The sequence below is a fragment of the Neolamprologus brichardi genome, chromosome 19 (genome assembly GCF_056152115.1).
Source record: "Neolamprologus brichardi isolate AB-2024 chromosome 19, ASM5615211v1, whole genome shotgun sequence".
Taxonomy (NCBI): Eukaryota; Metazoa; Chordata; class Actinopteri; order Cichliformes; family Cichlidae; genus Neolamprologus; species Neolamprologus brichardi.
The window spans coordinates 1,452,492-1,473,019 of record NC_142122.1 but is presented as its reverse complement, the minus strand read 5'-3'; the positions used below and the strand labels follow the sequence as shown (position 1 = coordinate 1,473,019).

The 20,528-nt window shown below is 43.1% G+C and overlaps 1 protein-coding gene across 5 annotated transcripts in view; it reads left to right on the top strand.

Annotated features, from left to right (window-relative positions):
- Nucleotides 1-2,928: 2,928 nt before the first annotated feature.
- Nucleotides 2,929-20,528, top strand: part of LOC102788182 (palmitoyltransferase ZDHHC14-like) — a 51,241-nt gene continuing 33,641 nt past the window's right edge. The window contains exons 1-2 of one of the 5 annotated variants that reach the window (XM_087833083.1): nt 2,929-3,556; nt 4,136-4,430. In XM_087833083.1, the coding sequence (XP_087689209.1) occupies nt 4,189-4,430 (242 nt within the window). In that variant the 5' untranslated portion in view covers nt 2,929-3,556; nt 4,136-4,188. The other 4 variants (XM_087833087.1, XM_087833084.1, XM_087833085.1 and 1 more) reach the window with 4 other exon arrangements.

Below are 20,528 nucleotides of genomic sequence, written 5' to 3'. Positions count from 1 at the left end.
GGATCTGCTTCTCTGGGTCCACCTTAAGCTGTGTATACACTCACACTGCACAGGAACATAAACAAACCTGCATTCTTTTCAATGGCCACCAAAAACTAAACAATTGTGCTCATTGGCTAACAATGCTCAACTAACATTTGAATTTATTTCAGTTAAATTCAGTTTTATTCATAAAGTTCCAAACAACTAATGACTAAATGCAAAAAATGAATTTCATATCTGAACACAGACATGAGAGTGAAGGTGAGTGAAGAGGAAACAATGCATCATGGGAATCCCCCGGCAGCCTACGTCTATTGCAGCATAACTAAGGGAGGATTCAGGGTCACCTGGTCCAGCCCTAACTATATGCTTTAGCAAAAAGGAAAGTTTGAAGCCTAATCTTGAAAGCAGAGATAGTGTCTGTCTCCTGAATCCAAACTGGAAGCTGGTTCCACAGAAGAGGGGCCTGAAAACTGAAGGCTCTCCCTCCCATTCTACTTTTAAATACTCTAGGAACAACAAGTAGGCCTGCAGAGTGAGAGCGAAGTGCTCTGATAGGGTGATATGGTACTACAAGGTCATTAAGATAAGATGGGGCCTGATTATTTAAGACCTTGTATGTGAGGAGCAGGATTTTGAATGTGTGTTTTAGAGCCAAAAGCTCCCATCATAGGACAAGTGGGTGGATCGCTACATTAAATTAGCGAGCTCTGTACGGGTGCATTGCTCAGGCACAGATACTTTCTAATTAGTGCTCAGCAACACACTCATTTAGAACGAGACTGGAGGAAGAGAAGTTTTTGGCACTTTGGCTTCATTCCTCAGCAGTGGAGTTTGTGTTTGGGTACTCACTGTGGAAAAAACCAAAACAAACCCTAGTGGCACAAGTGAAGGTAAAACATGCAGAACAACATGTTTGAGATGCCAACAAAGAAGAAAATTGAGTTGAGTCGGTGCAGCAGAAGCTTGTTTGTTCGATATCTGACTCCGATCACAACAGCTGCAAAGGAGCTGCAGCGCAGAAGGAACGTCAGAGCAAACAGTCATGCCTCTTGGCCCCGATTCACTGGAGGAACCTGTAAAACTGCTAAAGTCTCACAGTGTGTAGGCACCTTTAATCTGATTTCCTCAGCCCACCTGTGGTTTGTATCATCATTCAATTCTACCAATGTACTTCTTCAAAAATAGATCCTATCAGTCCAATTAGTCATTCAGATATAGTTTTTAAGCAGAGTCTGAATAACTGAGGCTGTCTGTATTCACACCTTTAAAGGATTATTTTGCCCGGTGGCTTTTGGTGTGTTATGGTGGAGCTGTGCACAAAGAAAGGTCTTGAAAAGCGCTATATAAATGCAATCCATTATTATTATTATTATTATTATTAAAGCTGTCTTTATTTGTTATCTTTCTACTGTATTGGAAATACAGCAAGGTGTTCAAAGTACAACTTATCCCCAACATTATGTTGGGTTTTTACAGTCTGGCAACATTTGAGCTATCATCTGATAACAGAAGGAAAACCAGCGTCTGTGTTTGAAAAGTTAAACCAGGATTTTTCTAATGACCAGCAGGGGGCAGCTTTTTGTGTTACAAATAAAAAGTCGGATTCTGTACACTTGTATGGGATATTAGCCTGTGCTCCTGTAATCTATGGCTGTATCCCAATTCAGGGTCTGCAGCCCTAAAGGCCGCATTTTAAGGCCGATTACGTCACAGCGACGCGACGAAGGCTGTCCCAATTCGAAGGCTGCTCGAAATGCGGCCCTCAAATGCGTCCTTCATTTCCCTGTATTTTAAGGCTGTGGCGGTGTAGACTTCGTGGCCCAACATATCCCAGAATGCATAGCGCGGCGGTGGGTGTGGATAATTTTGCTGGAAAAAAACGGCGGATGAGGGGCGGCCGAAGAGTAAACTTTAAGTAAGTACTGAATATTATGTCACTTATTTATGTGCAAATGTTTAATAACGAAGAACATTAAAACATTCCTGTTGGCCACATGTCAGCAAAGTCATGTGACATTAGTGACGTTTGTACTAACTTGGTTTTAAAGCCTTTACTTTAAAATATACGCCGTTCAATAGCTGAGCTTAATCAGAGAATGATCAAAGCTCATGTAGAAACAAACAAATGAACAAAAGATTTTCTCCTTCATTTCTGTCAAACAAAGCTGTATGAAACGTTTCCAGCTGTTAGTATCATGGTTGCTAGGCAACCTGGGCAGCGCAACGGAGGCTAGACCGTCCCATTTCACAAGCCTCGCACTTCCGGCCTTAGCGGTCTTTAAGTACGCGGCCCTTGAGGATCGTTGAGGCTGCGTACTTTAAGGCTGCAGACCCTGAATTGGGATACAGCCTATGACTTCAGTAAGACGTTTTCCATGACTTTATGGTCCAACTTGCTAGTTTAAGGTCACATTAGTATCAAGAAGGAGAATACAGCAGACTATGCAATAAGATGGGCCTACTTTAACGGGACAATAGACAATAACAATTCAATTCAACTTTATTTATACAGCACCAAATCACAACAACCCTGAGCTGAGTGTCTTTGGTTTTGCCATGTCTGGTGTTTTGTGATTGGGAAGCGAGGTGAACTGGGTCACTGAGCATAGCCTGAATCATCCTCCTTTCTGATACCTTCAATGATGATAATTTATAGAATAAGCTGCGTTTTCCCGAGCCTTCAGTTCATCAGGTAAATGTTTACAGAGGTGAGGGACAGAGGGTCATTTCCCCATAGACTTTTATAGAATCTGTCTAATTTGCAACCACAAGTATCGCCCCCTGGTGGCCACTACAGAGAATGCAGAGTTGGGTTTTACTCTTCCTGAAGCCAACTCCACCTTTTTATACAGTCTATTGACACAGCGCAACGGTGGGGTTCAAACTGCACCCTATCCACGGTCACCTCCCCCTCTGGATACACCCCTGCTCCCGGGATTCATTATTCCGCACCTTCCGCGAAACAACCGCACGGAGGATTCCGGAGCCCGTTTTGGGAAGCCCCACTTCATCGGCTCCTCCTCCCTGTGCATCTCATCAGTGTGGTGACTCGGGCTCCAGCCTGGGTGGAAGGGGAGGAGCAGGCTGAGGCTGTGTGCTCTGCTCCCATGTTGATATTTGTTGTTTGCGAGGGTGGCAGCGACGTGCGTGGACAGGAACACGATGTGAGCGGAGGGCTGTCGACTGGCCTGGCAGCGCGTTTACCGGGAAAAGCTGTAACTTTTCTTTCAAATCCCTGGCTGGATGTTGACGGTATCCGCGGATGGTTGCTGTAGAAACAGTTGGCCATATGGCTGCTCGGTCGGTGTTGAGCGCAGGGACTCGTTGAGGATGCTGGAGCTCGTCTGAGAGCACCCCGCCGTGTGTGGAGCCGTGTCTGGATTTCCCTTCGCTTCCACAACCAACTTGTTTTTTTCTTTTCTTAAACCGACGAGCCAAATTAAAAACTCATTTGTTTAAACTTATTTTTTTAAAAAGATGGTGTCATTCGCTTTGTCCTCGGCTCGTAACAAACCCGGGTAACGAGAGGAGAAGCTACGCGACAGCACACCGACACGACGACTTTCCCTCGGTGAGTCGGCTCGGCGGCGGGCGGAGCAGACATGCACCACCCGGGATGTCTGTGACCGTTAAGCCGAGGAGTGCCCTCAAAGGTTCCCAGGGACCGTGCAGGACAGTTAGGAGTAAAAACATCGAAGTCAGTACTTGTAGCTGTGTGTGGGTGAGATGACTGGCCGGAGGGCTAGTCGTTAATTGCCAGAGTTGGCCAACGTGTATAACGAGAACTTATCTCAGCAACTTGCTAGCCATGTTAGCTCCTTAGCTACACTTTGGATTCGGTTGCCGTGTCGTAGCTAGCCAGGTTGCTTGCTAACAGAGGGGCTGTTAACGTTAAGCTGTGAAATATGAGCGTAAGTTAGCTAACTTTTTTTAATAGCTAAATTTGCATATTTTACGAACCCGGCTCCATAGCCAGGACCTGCGGAGCTACACAGGTGTAAAGTGAGCTTTAGCCGAGGTTTTATTAATAACAGGAAGTGTGCTGCACCCCTCACAAACTTTTTTCTTCACCCCCACCCTGTGTTTCTGTGTCGGATAAGTTGCTCTCCTAGCCCGAATACTAAACTGAACTGGTGTATTTCCTCCACAGAGGCTGCTCTGCCCCGGGATTTGTTCAGCTCTGGGGATTTTAATCAGCCGTTGATGCATCTCGGGGTGTCAGAGTCCATGAGAGAGTGCGAGTACAGCCAGATCAGTACTCGCAGCTCGACACCGATGGAGACCCCGTACAAGAAAAGGACCCCAAAGAAGAGGAAGTGGGAGATCTTCCCGGGGCGGAATAAGTTTTACTGCGATGGCAGGGTTATGATGGCCAAGCAGACGGGGGTTTTCTACCTCACCCTTATCCTCATTCTAGTCACTTGTGGACTTTTCTTCACCTTTGAGTAAGTACTGAGCATGTGCGGTTTCCCATCTGCTCCCATCTGCTTTCTATTTGTGCAAAGCAACATTCAGGATTACATTTCATACGAGCAGGTGCCAGAGAAACGTCTAAGACACAATTCAGTTATGTCACCGGCATCGCCGTGGAGTGGGTGTATCAGGAAAATGTTACTATAAGCCGGTGGGAGAGGTGGAGGCCTCCATGTTTTTTTTGTTTTATATCTATTTATGTGGGAGGTGTGGGTTTCCTTGGTCTTCATTTGTTTACAGGTTATAGTTTACGTGGTTTGCGTGATGATTTCAGCCTACAGGGGTGAAAGGCAATGCTCAGTGTCGGAGTCACCATTGTCATGTAACCCTACAGCTTGAGTTCTTCAGGTCGTTGTGTGCAGGCATTCATTTAGCTGGAATGACCTGATCATCTCAGTTGCCTGATGAAATTCCAGGGATAAGTTACCCTTCACAAAGGGAATTGTGCAAAAAATCAGGTCCCTGCCGTGGCTAGTCTTCATTTAAAAATTCCATTATGTACAACACTCCTTGAGCTGTCATTGCAGTGTTTCAGGGTAAATATCTGGAGCTGTGGCTCTTTGATTATGGACACTCAGGAGGGGACCTCGGGGTAACAGGTTGAAGTCTCTAAATTGTCTGGACGTCCAGTCTCTGTCAGCAGATTTGGAGACCTGTAGAAACAGCACTTTTGCAGTTAGGGGACTGATGTCTGATTTATATATATGTAAAACTCATAATATTCTTCAAACAGTTCAAATCAGGTGAATGTGTAGTCTGGCACCTTTCTGTCGTGAACTTTTTCTGCAGTTTGAGCTACAGCAGCTCATGTGGGCCCAACCTTTGCTCCCCATGGCTGCCTGTGACTCTGTCGCTGGTTCACTACTGTTTCTTTCTTGCATCGCTTTTGATACATACTGCCCACTTCACACCCCACAAGAGCTGTGCTTCTGGAGAGGCTCTGACCCGTTTGTATAGGCATCACAGTTTGGCTCTTATCAGAGTCGCTCAGATCCTTAAGTTGCCCATTTTTCCTGCTTCTAACAGATCGTCTTTGAGGCTGAAATGTTCACTTGTTCTCTAATATATCCCACCCACTAACAGGTGCCACGATGATCGGTGTTATTCACTTCACGTGCCGCTGGGTATAGTGATGATCGGTGTATCATTTGTCATTTCTATACAGCAGCCAAAGATTGTTTTGGAAACAGAACAAGTGGTTATGATAACCAAAATGTTTAAAAACACGTATTTGATCAACTATCAAGGAACGACTCATTATTCAACTTTTGCAGCCGGCAACCTCACCTCATAGTTTAACTACAGGTGAAGGTTTTCAGTCTAACCGCTAATCAACCGCAGTGTCTGTCTCGAATTACAGCCCCACTCCTAAAATAAGTCCTCTTTTTACTGTTGGTATAAAACTTGTAATCAACCGTCCGCATATTCTCCATTCAACCCTTCATCTTCACCTCATCACAGACTAAACCCGCTGTGGTGGAAGTGCACAATGCAGCACATACACACAGACTCTGACCTCAGCTATCTCATTAGCCCTTAACAGTCCCTGTGTCGTCTGCCATCTCTGAAACCACATCTGTGCTAGATAATAGTCCTGCTCTGTTTGCTGTTCAGTCCAAAACAAGCCTTCCTCGGGGTAAAGTGCTTCACAGCTAAAGAATGCTCTATAGGCCCAATGCTGCAGAGGCTAATGTTATCTATACTATAGTGTTCCTAATATTGCGTCCTCTTCTGTGTGTGTAAATGGAGTTTTGAAATCTTAAAAACAGTTTTCACTGTAATACAATCACCACTTATGATGATAAACTGAATTAAAAAAAAACATGAAGGATTGCATTAGAGTAGATTAATTGCAAGACATCCCCAAATATCCCAATCTGCTCTGGAAAACAAGTGTTTTTAAGAATTTATAGTACTAACGATTTAATTGAAAAGCAGTTAATGTTATCTGTTGAAAACTGAAGCGACTGTAATTTTCAGCTCTAATATTTGGCTAAACGAATGGTTGAAATGGATTTTTGCGTGTGCCCTTTATTGAACTCCTCCCCTTGCAGTGCTGCACATCTGTAACCTCTGGACCACTTCATCTTTCAATACATTGTCACTTCAGCAGATACAGACTTAACCCAAGACCAAAGGGCAGACAGCTGGAGGTCTGGACTTAAAACACCCAGCTCCCTGTACAGTGACACACTTGATAAAATACCATAATGAGAGGTTAACTCGCCGCAGTGTCCGTTTGAACCTGCATTTCCCTCGGCACCCACATGTAGGATGCAAGGTGCTTCCTGATGATACCGCTCCCTCCCATCGGACAGCTTTGCTTCCTACACGGTGCAGTGAGTGGAGCCGGGTGCCGGGCACTGTCCTGTTTGTTATGACGAGAGGGGGCAGTTTTCAGGGACGGTATCAGGGTTTTTCCTGCCTCAAAGTGAGCCTTTGGGGGATGACTACACAGGAAAGTAAGGAGGAAGTGAGTCCTTGATTTTAGAATCTGTATTAAATATGAACCGTGCAGATAAAACAAACATGTTTAGCTCTTTATTTGCAGTTTTTAAAACTTACAGTTGCAAAGTGAAAGTTTTCAGTAAACCGACCTGATGTAAGGAGGACGGTTAAAGGGCTACAACTGTGAAGGCTGTGGATTTGAAATAAGCCGGTGGAACATCTGAAAGTCTCTGATCTGATGGGTGAAAAAGTCACAGTAAACTAGAATTGGGGGGAGAATTAAAAGGTGTAATGAGCTGTGGGGTAATGTGCATATAAGGAAAACAGAAGGGGCCCAAGGATTGAAGCCTGAGGGACGCCACATTGGAGTAGCAGATGAAAACATGTAGTGCAGATCTTAATACTATGAAAACCATTCGAGAGCAGTGCCAGAGATACAACCAATCTGTCGGCTAGAAGGACGTGGTTAATGGGAGCAGCGCCTTGAGATGGTAGTATCAGTTCATACTCATTTGATGTGTCAGACATCAACGCTCAGTGCGCTCCTGCAAAAACATTCTTAATCTCACGAGTTTCACTTCCATAAAAAGATGAATGAATAAATAAAAATGAGCAAAGCAATCAAATGTTTCAGTCTGACCAAAAAACAAACTTCAGTGTGTAACCGCGAGGCCACGCTGAGCTTCACGCCGTCCACCCTGTTTAACTGTCCCTGCCTGCAGGCCGGCCGAGTGCTCCTGCCCCCCCTCCTCCAGCCTTCTCCCATCAGCTGAAAGGAGACATTTATCAGACAGGGTGATAGTCAGCAGACCTGCACATTGGCTTCTGTTGTCATTAACTGTAATGCATTTCGATTAGTTGTGTTTTCCTTCCCTCGCTCCCCGGTTGTCAGCATAGAGAGGAACATCTACTCACTCGCTTTCTAGTGGCTTTTGCTGTCTTTGTTGCTTCGTGTGCTATTAGTTCTTTGTTTTTTCATTTTAGCCTTGGGTTTGATAACACGGGCTTTACATGTATTTAAAGACGTTCTTATTTCGGGGCCCCAGAAAGAGTGAGCAGATGGTCAGTGGGGGCTGCAGACGTGTACACTACATTAACCGTATTTCTTTTTTCTGCTTGTTTTCTTAGTGTCTGTCTGAGGGGTGCTCAGCCATGCACAATAAACCCTGTTAGTTACCGGCAGACTTTGCTCTGTTTATTATTCTGTTGCTGGCTCCCCCAGACGTACATGTGGGCTGTTGTTCCACATGCTGCCTTCTCTCCTTTATGTCTCGTAAAAGTTCACTCAGGCAGATGTTTGAAGGGTTGTTCTGAAGCACAGTTTGGGGCTTTAAAAGAGGACAACAAGTTGGCTTCAGCACAGTTTGCAGCTGACAAACTATAGACTGTGTTGCAATGTAGGTACTAACACAGGACTGTGTTGTGACACTGAGCAATCAGTTGAATACTGAATGACCTTTAAAGATAAATCCATTATGTAGGGGGCTGTGCACGAGGAATCAAACCAACATCTCTGTGGCTGCAGGACAGCTGCTCTACTATCCGAGCCACCAAAAATATAGTTTTGGTGACATTAGAGCTAAAAATCTAACGGGCAATTCTTCAACAGCAAAGGTGGCTTTTGTCCTCCCTCTGCCCCAAAGAACCAATCAAAGCATGCACATCATTTGTGTTGGTCGCAGGCATATCTGCTGTTATCATAGTACACATGTAGGGTAGTGGACTTAGTCTGTATTTTTATTGCTGCTGTAGTGTAACAGTGTGAAATCGTTTAAAAATATTGAGGTCTAAAGTAGGGCAGGGCGATATGACCAAAAATATTTATCACGATATACATTTGAAAATTTGCGATAACGATATAATTGACACAAGACAAAATACTTTACTCCACAACTTTATTAGTGCAAAAAAACAAACAAACCGTATTTTCACTTAAACAAGCAGCTGTTTTTTATGTGCATTACAGTTATATAAAAATGTAACAGTGCAAATGCAAATTCCTCGCTGACAGTTTAACCAAAAGGCATTTCCAGTGGAAACTGGCCGACATATCCTCAGCATAACCATGTATAATATCCACAAAACTTAAAAAGAGGTTATACACACACAATACGGTAATATTATGTTGAAGCACAGTACGTATCACTCCGCGAGGCTCCGCCTACGATAGCCGTAATGCTCCAACAATCCATCAAGCGGTGCGGCTTCGTAGCTTAGCAAAGTCGCACTGAAACATTTGACAGATTTTCGAGCGCCGTGCACATAAAATCGTTTCGAGGTCAGTAAACACAACCAGAGTTCATACATAAGGCACACGGGATTATAAGGGGCTCTGTCGACTTTCAGAAAAATCAAAGGATTGATTGTGTTCCGTATTTTCCAAACAACACGGTAATAACGACGGCCCGCTAACATGCGCTACCAAAAATAGTGCTTTGTTGTGTATCTGACGGACGAAAGCTAAACCAGTTCTGGTTCATCCGTTTCATTCAACGATCCGCTTTCTCCCTTCTCATTCTCCGTCGCCGCCATGCTTTTCCGCCATGTGCGTATGAAAACAGGCACTGCGCATGCGCGTTTTACCCATATTCTATCGCTATATCTCATTTTCTTATCGTTGCCCAACATTAAACCGGCGTTACTGTGAACAGTAGGATATGGCCCAGCACTAGTCCAAAGTCACAAAAATGTTGTTGTTTTAAAATCAGATTTGAATGTTACAGCTCTGCTTCATTCATTCACAAAGAAATCATCTTGGACAATGACGCCAAATTGGCGAGTTAATTCAAGACAGATTACAGTTTGAAGCAGATGGTGATTTAAAAAGCCAAATCAGAAACATCCACATTGTGCAGCACAATAAAGCGTGAAAGAGATTTGTTGCCTCTGTATTTATATTGCTGCTGAATGATGGTGATATTGTTTATATGCAGTGGAGGCTTATTACAACCCTTAAAGCTAATGCTCGCTATTGCATGTTTGAATGGTCGGCTGTGTCTTTTCCTGGACTCTTTAAGGCTGTTCTTGTGTTCCATCGAAATGATTGATTTGCATTTATCTGTCATGTATGGGAAGTTACTGTTGTCAGTACCGAGGCCCTGTCTGTCTTGAAACTCGTGCTGATTTTGGTGAAAGAGTCAGGTTGTTAGTTAAATAAATGTATGTACTGTGTTAGTACCTATAAGCAGTAAGGCTGAGGCCTACAAGCTTCACCAGGGGTGAAAATGATTTAGTGAAAATCAGTGAAACAGTTTGATTTTGTAATTACAGGAATGTGAACCTGCAGCAGTTTGCATAGCTGCTGTTGTCTGATTTCCATACATTCAAACTGACTTGGTCATTTCACTGTAAGCAAAACAATGTGGCAAACGGCTCTCATGCAGCCGTCTTCTTCTCCTTTCTTTCGAGTGGTGTTATTGCTCTTACAGTGAGAACATTGGACACGGCTCTTGTTACCATGTGGAAATGCTTAGAAAAAGGTAATCGCCAAAACACAAGTATGTGGTCAGGAAAATGAGGCGGCACATTTATTTGATATTGGCATATGCAGGCTGCTGCTCTTTTCAGCGATACAACTATTCGTTTGGCTCTGATTTAGCTGTTCGACATGTTTAGTCACATCTAATTTAGATCTTAAAGAAAAGAGCGGATGTTCTCAGGGAAGCAAAAGATTGAAGTGTGCAGCAGGAGTGCTGTGTAACTCAGACCAGACAGGTCCCTGCACAACATACAAGAGCTAAGTCCCTGGATCTAGATGGTCTGGTTTGATTTTTAAATGTTTTTCCCCTGATCATGGCGATGTCTCTGAAGTTTCTGTTTCATTTAATGTGTGTTTTTAAAGGCCGAGGTGAAACGTCTCATTCTCAGTCTTGTAATTGTAAAGAATCTTTTTCAAAATTCCTGGATTGACTCCAAAGTTTAGCCAAGTCACACCTCGAATTTCATGGAAATTCATCATTAAAGTGAGTCAGCTAAGAAATCCACAAACAAACAGGTAAACTGAGCCGATCACATGACCCGTGGAAGAAACGAGTCCAGCTGCTTCGTGGCTGTTACAGCGTCTTACTCACAGAAATCCTTAATTTATTTACAGCTAAGCACTACTTCACTATAAACTACACACTGTAACAATAATGTTAGCTAAGCACCAGCCTGGAGACCTGCTGTCAGCTGAATCTGTGATACTGGACCAAAATTACAAGCTCAGATTAGCAAAGGTTTATTTATAGCTGTAACTGAAACACACAGCTCTTATTGTTGTGATTAAAATACTCTTTAACCCTTTAAGACCTACCATAGAACCAAGTCCGCCAGAGCTTACTTTATATGTTTACATGCTGTGGAGCCATTTTTGGGAGCATTTCAAGTTGCTATACATCAATACAACCATTACAGCCCAAATTTTAATAATATGTCTGCATTAAGTGCATAGTAATTACATACATTGCAAAAAAGTGCAATAAACTACAATAAGCGTGTTTCTGGAATATTATGTTTTTGTTGCTGCAAGTGCTTTTTATGTAGTTTTTGCAAAGCTATATGTGGAAGGAAACTGTGACCGAGGACAAGCTGATGGCATAAGATGTAAGTACAACTCCTCCGGTTTCATATGCAAAAAAAATTATTGCGCTAGCTCACGTGATTGCAGAGCTACCGGGATTTAAAAATAGTTACACAAAACAGAGCGTGCCTGCTCTGACCGGCTTTAAAGGGTTAAGAAAAGAATCTAAGGACACAAAAACACTGATTCTCAAATACACACACATGTGTACAGGACACAAATATGTCCTCTTTAAATTGGTGGCACATACGTGGGATCTTGTACAGAGACCTGAAACATTTAATCCAAAATAATCGTTCTCTCTCAATGGGTTTATACAACGACTGAACAAACACACAGGCTGGGATCTGGTTCCGTTCGGTCATTTCTGCCATTTCATGAATCCACCAGTGCTTGTATGACTGCTCATACATGTATATACACCAGACTTGTTAGCAAAAGCCCTGTTGGTGCCCTGTAGCTACAAATCTAATGCAGTGAGAACAATGAAATGCTAACGGTCTGTTTCTACGCTGTTGATTCTGAGTAATACCCTAGAAGAATAGTAAGTGTTTGTTGCATTCTGGGCCATAATGAAAAGTCATTTTTTGGAGTGTCACAAGACGAGCTGTTGCACAACAGTCTTTGTCCACAGTCACACCCAGTGTAGACGTGCTTTCCCAGGAAAAGCATTCCTCAGAATGAGCTGTCAGCAGCGCGCTGCCATTCCAGATTTACCCTCGCTGGCTTCCACTCAGCTCATTGGCAGAAATGAAACGGTTCACTTGGCGGCGCGATACTCTGGTTTTACGACACAGACACCGGGCAGGTCGTACTGGATTATTTTAGTGATGAGTAAAACTTTTTCCATCTTAGCCCCGATTCAGATGCCTCATCCTCAGGCTGAATATTGATTTGATACCAGAGTTAAATGAATCAGCTGGTGCATCAATGTTCGGAAGAGACTGGGAATAATGCCTCATGTATACGGCGAATGAAATGCGACAGACAGTGGGACAAAAACACATTTGAAACAAAAAGCATATTCAGGTTATTTCTTTGGGTTGTTTCAGCTCAGTGTGAGAATGCAGAGTGTATGCAGCGAGGTGACCTGATGGGCTTGCATTGTAAAAACTTATCAGCTGGGACTCATGACACCCCCAAAAAATGGAGGAGCTGGTAAGTTCATGCAAGTAACTCCTGTCACTCCTCTTACACTCTTTGGATATCACTAAAAAACTTCCTAGCTTCCGATTTAATCCACAGGCAGCGATTTGCCGCTCACCGCCCGGGCGGGGAATACACCTCCTTCCCTGGTGACCTGTGGTTGCCAGATGACCGCTAACCTGTCTCTAGTCCTGTGTGCCTAGTGTTTCAGCTCTCTTGCTCGCAACGCTGCTGCTGATGTATGTTTAGTAAACGGATCAGCAATAGATCGTCTCATTGACACGGATCAGCTGCTCCAGCTTTCAGAGCCAGGATGGGAGCGATATCCGATCCAGTTATCAGGTTGCCGCTGCCCAGTGAAAAACCCGACAGTCTGATGCGGGTCATTTAGAAGTAAATGTGTTCTGCATACGTTTTAATCACAGCGTCTCTTCTGCCTTTCTCCTGTGCTCAAACCACCAAGTCTGTCCAGGCTTTGCCTTGAATCCTGTCGAGCCTTTAGTCGTCCCTGCACCCACTGATTTTCACGCCACTCTTCTGAGCTGGCACCAGCTCCCTGCGCCAGAGGTAACTGATGGGACCTCTGGCACATGTTTAAAGGTTATTCTTGTAGATGTTTCTCTAAAGCACGACTGACCGAAGCCGTGCCGCTCACTGCTGACATTTTTCTGGCGTGTAGCAGGAAGTGGCGAATGCACGAAGCAGTCTGGGCAAAAATGTAAGCATTTGCAGAAGCTTGTCATGTTCAGTTGTTTCATTGACAAATGACTTGGCCTGCAGCTAAGTGGAGGTTCACGTTCTGCCCTTGCCTCCATCCAAAGCAATCAAAATGTAATAAAAAACAAAGCTGACAAAGGCTTGTATCCATGTAGCCCAGATGAGTAATGAGACTTTAGAATGAAAGGCCACAAAGCCAAGTGCTCCAAGTGCATTATTAACACAGTGTTAAGCACATTACCGGACACTTTGGTGCTGCGATATCATGGAGGATATCTCGGGGCACAGCAGGATCATATAGTCTCCTCTCGTGAAAGCACAGATTTAAAAACCTCATATGTGCAGGAGGATGTCCTGTTTTTTTTTGTTTTTTTTTTAATAGATCACAGGATATTGATTTCCTTCAAAGCTGCATGACAGAAGAAGAAATAAAAAAGGGGTTTACCTCAGGTGACAGTGAAAGGACGGCGAGGGAACAGTGCTGAGTCACATGGTCACATCAAGCAGAGATGAAAGTCCCCCGAGCTTAACTCCCAGCTGAGTTTTGAAAAACTGGTCGGCTTCATAAGAGGATTTAATGGGAAATGTGATAACGGTAAATCTGGATTGGATTATTGTTAAGATTAGTTCACCCATTGAGAGGCAAACGAGTAGAAAAACCTCAGGAAACCCTGTTGAGGCCCAAAAGTATTTGGACAGTTTGCCTTTATTTTTGCCCGTGAGCACGAGCACAGCGATTCTAAATCCCATCAGTTCAAATGAGATTGAAGTGCAGACTTTCAGCTTGAATTCCTGGGGTTTAATGAAAGAATTGCATAAATTGTTTAGGGATCTCCTGTAGTTTGTGGTTAACACGTGAACGAGCCCCAGTTTGAAACTGGGAGGAGGCATACATCTCTGGGAGGGCATCAGTAAAAATCTGGCGAATCAAACATGCAGATCCATCTGCTGTGGTAACCTCTCGCAATTAAGGGAGCAGCTGTGAAAAGCTATTAACTGTTACAGCCCCAACTTTCAGGGATCAAGAGGAGCGCAGATCATTTTAAATAGAGGGACAGTTTTAATACTGTTGTGTGCTTCCTCCCTCGAGAAGCTCTTCCTTCAGTGTTGTCTTCAGTAACTGAAAAGCTGCTCTGTTGGGTTGAGATCAGGTGACTGAATCTGAGCACAGACCTGCTCCACTGGCAGCCATACATGTTCCTCCCATAAGATTGTATCCCTCATGTTTTACATGTGGTGTGCTTCATATACCTGATTGTAGTTTTGGCATGCTGCACAGAGGAGCCTTTAATCCAGTGGTGCTACACGGAGCATCACAGCTAAAACGAGAGCTGTCTGTTTGCAGACCAACTGTTTGTTTAGTTTGGAGAAATCGTATGATTGTATGAATCTGACAGCAGCTGTCGGCTCTCTCTACAAGTGATGTTCACAGCATGCAGAGCTGAGTTTCAGCTGCTAATCATGATTTATTGTTTATTTATTATCAATACAAAAAATTCGCTGTGTCATAGATTAAACTGGGAGTATTTAAAGTAATCAGTTAACTGGTTTTCCCCGTCCAGTATGTGTGTATGTGAAGGATAACGTGAGAGCATTTTAGGGACAAAGGTCAAAATGTTGAGCATCCGTGTTTAATGTGAAACAGATATTGTGTGTTTGTCTTCTGATTCAACTCATTACTAGTTACTGTGTGATGTGGCTGTTTGCCTGTCGTGTCATTACAGTGTTTGCCTGAGGAGCTGCCTGTTAGTTTTATTGCAGGCAAAATATAGAGATGGAGAAATCAAGCTGTACACTCACTCACCGACAGTCCCTATAAATAATTATCAGTGTAAGCTGGAAAGAGAGCAGTCATCTGTCACCTTTGCAGATGGTGCGTAGGCTGTATCTAAACCACCATGACATCACCCGGGAGTTTGTCAAGTCCTCTTTTGAGGTCCTAACGTCTGCGTTTTGTCCATCATATTCACGGCTCAGTCACAGCGAAGTAAAGCTTCCCTGCATTTATTATCTTGTTTATTTTTAAAAGGAAGCATAAGTAACAAAATGAGCATCATTTTATAACATCAGTGAGCTCACAGTAGAGGCATTGCTGGAGATCAGTGACATGTAGGATTTCACATACTCTTTGTGAGAGGATTTACTCCCTGCTGCCGTTAGAAGGAGCACACCGCTCTCACTTCAGTGATGTTAGTAAATTAGAAATGAGGTTCAGGAAGACTGTTTTTCTTTCCCTATATTTGTACCTCTGCCTCTTTGGTTGCATGTACATTAGGGCTGCCACAAACGATTATTTTGATAGTCGACTAATCAGATCATCATCCACTGGAGGTAAAACGTACAGCTTATTGCACCAGCAGCATCTGCTCTTATATAACTATCATTAGCTTACAGCTTTAAGTGTTTAAGGTCTGTGCTAACTAAAAATAAAGACAAGATGATAGTTTATTAAATTTTAATGAAATTTGCAGATTGTTTCGGTGAAGTTTAATAAACTCCTTGCTATCTAAAATATAACAGGACACCGGAGTAAATTCTCAGCATCTCACACTTCTGATAATCAGCTGTCTGCTTGACGTTTATTCAGCTGTGTAAAAACTATAACTTTAATCTCAGCCAAACAGATTTACTCAGGAACAAATAAAATACTGAAAAAAGCCAAACAATAACATCTTAAGGTATCTAAGTGACTTATATATCATGTTTAACCTGAGTAGCAAAAGACGGCGGTGGGTTTGAAAACGATTTGCCGGGTGTTCTCACGGCTCTAGTTAGCCTAGCCCCCGGCTAGCTATCGAGCTAGTGGGTAACAGACGTCTCCGAAAACGTCGGAGCGCTTTTGAAAATATGTGGTGTCTTGATAAACCGAGCAGATATTTGAGGTTTACACAGCTACATTCTCGCCTGAAAATATGTTAAACGTTTATTTTGTGACCCAGAAAGAATAATAAGAGTAATATTAAAACTAACTAGCTGCCGCCATTGTTGGAAACTGAGCTGGGCTGCACTATGAATTCTGGGACACAGCTTCTTCTTCTTCGGGGTTTAACGGCAGCTGGCATCCTTGTACATGCAGTGCTGCCATCTTCTGTTTCAGTCCGTTATTACACTCTTAAATCCTACTACTTATTCCTGCGTCTTTTGTGATCTTACAAAGCTTCAAACGACGCGTCGACTGTTAAATCAGTGAATGCTGGAGGGGCCTGCAGAAATGTTAGCGGGCCTCATAGCAGCTGCTGAACCACAGTGGAACCGACTGGGTCGGATCATTTGCCGTTAAAACTTATCAGTGCTGTCACCCATACGAAGGTAGAAATGATGTGTTGGAGTGGACACAGCCGACTTTCTGTAAACAGGAGCTGAAACTGAGCTTTGATTTTTACATTCACACATATTAACTCATGTTTAATAGTGAAAGTTAATTTTTTCCCCCCAGTACTGCTCACCGTCTTTCATCAGGATTAGTCTTTTTAGTATAGATGACAAACGAGGAAATGAACAGGAAAATAACACAACAGACTCACTGCGAGCAGAGTGAACTCACAGCATTGAGCTCACTCTGCTCAGAAACTTCGTCAAAGGCCCATAAACCCGTAGGTTGTAATAAATAACAGTCATTTTTCTGTTTCACTGCCACTGCGGTGATACCAACATCAGATAAGTCACCGTTTGTTCTTATTTAGTCACATGTATTGAGATTTCCCCTGTGGTCTTTGTGGATCACATCAACAGCAGTTCTTTGTCTTTATTAACCAAACGATTTCTTGAGACACCTAAAAGGGCGAACGCCATCGTGCTTCTCGTCTCATTTCTTTTTTAAAATGTATTTTTGTGTTTTCTTGTTCCTTGGAAGCTTCAGCCTCACTCCTGTGGCTGTTTCCAGGGTAACCACATCCCCCTTCGAAATTTACCACGTCTGACATTGGATACTGTCCGTCTCCATGGCAACAAAGGCCCAGTTAAATATAAGATTTTGTGTCAAGTAAAGAGAAGTAAAGATGCAAATTTGAATTTCCTTGTGAATTTCTGCTCGTTTCAAAGCTTGAAGGCAGAGAGAGCGGCCTCTTCACGCTCCGTGTTCGGTGGCTGATAAAGGCTTTTTTAAAGACTTTGTCAGGAAGATCTTAAACCAGGCGAGATGTTGGTTGCCTAGAGCATGTCCGTGTTTTTCTATCGATCCATGTGGATAGAAGAGGCAGGCTTCACGTCGCTCCTGTCCTGCTCCTCTAATGGCTTTAGTGCTTAATCTCTGCCCAGCTCTACCCACCTGTCACTTTCTATCACACATGGCTGCCTTTTCATTACGTTCCCCGTGTCTGACACATTGAGACGCAGCACCTGAGGACACAGGCAGCAGGTTTTCGCTCTGCTCTCTCAGACTTCTCTGTAGGCATTCGCTGAATGACAAGTTTTGAAATGTAAGAAATGTTTTTGTTTGCCACAGAGCGCACATTCACGTGCACTTTGTTGGTCAGAAAGAGAGCCTTCCCCGCAGTCCTTCGTGTGTTCATTTCTAAATGATCGTTTCAGTTTTATTTTGATTACTTCAGAACTGTGCAGATCTCAGCTCTGGGTTCATTGTTACAGATGCAGCGCCCTCACACGAGGTCTGCCAAGCTTTTTACAACTGTAATGATTTCCCATTAGCACTTCTAATGAGAGGATTCATTAATGTGGTGTGTGACCAATCATAGTGAATAGAGGCAAGATTGAGCAGGCGGATGAAAAGATGCTCTGTAATGACACAAGACTTTGAAATTGTGTTTCCATGGGACAGATGTAGACTGACAGAGGCAGGCTGTGGGTCTCTGTCAGCTGCTGTGAGTCAGCCTCCAGCATCGAGCTGCAGGCTCATTTATTAATGGTTAAAGCTATGCTATTGTTTTATTAGCTTAACTTATTGCTTATTGAAGTTATACAGACAGAATATCAGCTGTTCCTCCTTTTAGTGTTTTACTTGCCGTAGCAGCAGCCAGATAATCAGATGCCCTTGATCATCTTATCATTAAGTGTAAGCAGATGTTGCAGTTTGCAGATCTGGAGGATTCACGTGTGTGACGTCCACTCCTGGGTGGATGCATGAACAAGTGTGGCTGGTTTGGAAGGGAAACCCTTCATGGCTTCTGGAACCATGTTCTTTGGAGCGTGGAGATGTTTGTCCAGAACAAACAGCAGCACCTTTGGAGAAAAGGTGTCAGCTCATACCGGCTGTCAGCATGGTGGTGGAGGGCTGATGATTTAAGCACCTGACAGTCACTGAGTGGACCACGAACTCTCTCTAGAGTCAGATGTGAGGCCAGCTGTGTGGCAGCTGGAGCTCGGCCTACACTGGTTGTAAAATGCCACTACAATAAATAAAATGCACAACAATAATGCAGTAAAATACAGAAAAATAAATAAAATGTAATAACAAAAACAACAACGACTGTTAAAACCTAAATGTTTAGATCAACGTGTGTTTGAAGCCAGACTATAAAAATGTGTCTTCAGTAACGATTAAGATGTTTGTGCAGATCTGATATCCAGAGTCTACCACAGAGAGGGCTCCGTCACCATGAGACTGAAGTTTAGACCAGGATTAGTTAAGGTTAGTTTAACCTAAAGAGAGCTGCGTGTAAATAACTGCTCGCAAATGTAAATGAAGTGAGAATCACTGGGTCGCCTCCACAGTTATATGAGAGAGCGATGAAGTCACTGATTGCTACACGTGGTTATACCCCCTACTGAATTATGGGAAGTACATGGCCTTAATAAACTGCCATGATGTGTTTGAAATGAGCTTGGATTAGATTACTAGTTTGTGCATTTTAGCTTAAAGAAAGTGAAAAAGTTACTTAGACACCACAAAGTTAAACAAACATCAAGAGAAAAAAGCAGTTTGGACGGCGTGGGAAAGTTCTGAATGTCAACAAGAGAACGAGCTCGATGGAAACTTTTTTTATGTTTAATGTTCTTTGCTAAAAATGTGTTTTTGGCACCAGCACAGTCCTCTCGGTGCAGTTTGATTTGTTTCCAGTCTTCAGTTACAGCTAAGTTTCTAAGAACACGCATTTTGCAGCTTCTTAGCAGTAGAGCAACTTAGAGCAGTTTCCCAGTCAGCCTGTGTCTCAGCTCACAGAGGGATCAATGGCAGGGCCGGCTGATCGGCTCCATAGTCCAGTTCTCCTGTCCCGTCCCTCATGCTCCCCTCTGTCAGTTTAGCTGCACATCTAATCACCGTGCTGCTCAATATAAGAAAATAATTTAACCGCACGTGTCAGTTTTACTACACGAGGAAAAAATGCTGCTCGAGTTAATGAAAGAAATCAGTGCTCATTTTTCACTGTCCTGGAATTATAAAGCAGAAAAGTTTGTTAATTCACCAAAAATAACCTATTTTTTATTTACATTCATGGATTTTACTGTGGACACTAGGGCTGCCACAAACGATTATTTTGATAGTCGACTAGTCACCGATTATTTTTGCGATTAGTCGACTAATCAGATCATCATCCATTGGAGGTAAAACGTACAGCTTATTGCACCAGCAGCATCTGCTCTTATATAACTATCATTAGCTTACAGCTTTAAGTGTTTCAGGTCTGTGCTAACTAAAAATAAAGACAAGATGATAGTTAAACTTTAATGACATTTGCAGATTGTTTCGGGGAAGTTTAATAAACTCCTTGCTATCTAAAATATAACAGGACACCGGAGTAAATTCTCCAGCATCTCACACTTCTGATAATCAGCTGTCTGCTTGACGTTTATTCAGCTGTGTAAAAACTATAACTTTAATCTCAGCCAAACCGATTTACTCAGGAACAAATAAAATACTATAAAAAGCCAAACAATAACATTTAAGGTATCTAAGTGACTTATATATCATGTTTAACCTGAGTAGCGAAAGACGGCGGTGGGTTTGAAAACGATTTGCCGGGAGTCCGGTGTTCTCACGGCTCTAGTTAGCCTAGCCCCCGGCTAGCTATCGAGCTAGCAGGTAACAGACGTCTCCGAAAACGTCGGAGCGCTTTTGAAAATATGTGGTGTCTTGATAAACTGAGCAGATATTTGAGGTTTACACAGCTACATTCTCGCCTGAAAATATGTTAAACGTTTATTTTGTGACCCAGAAAGAATAATAAGAGTAATATTAAAACTAACTAGCTGCCACCATTGTTGACAACTGAGCTGGGCTGCACTATGAATTCTGGGACAC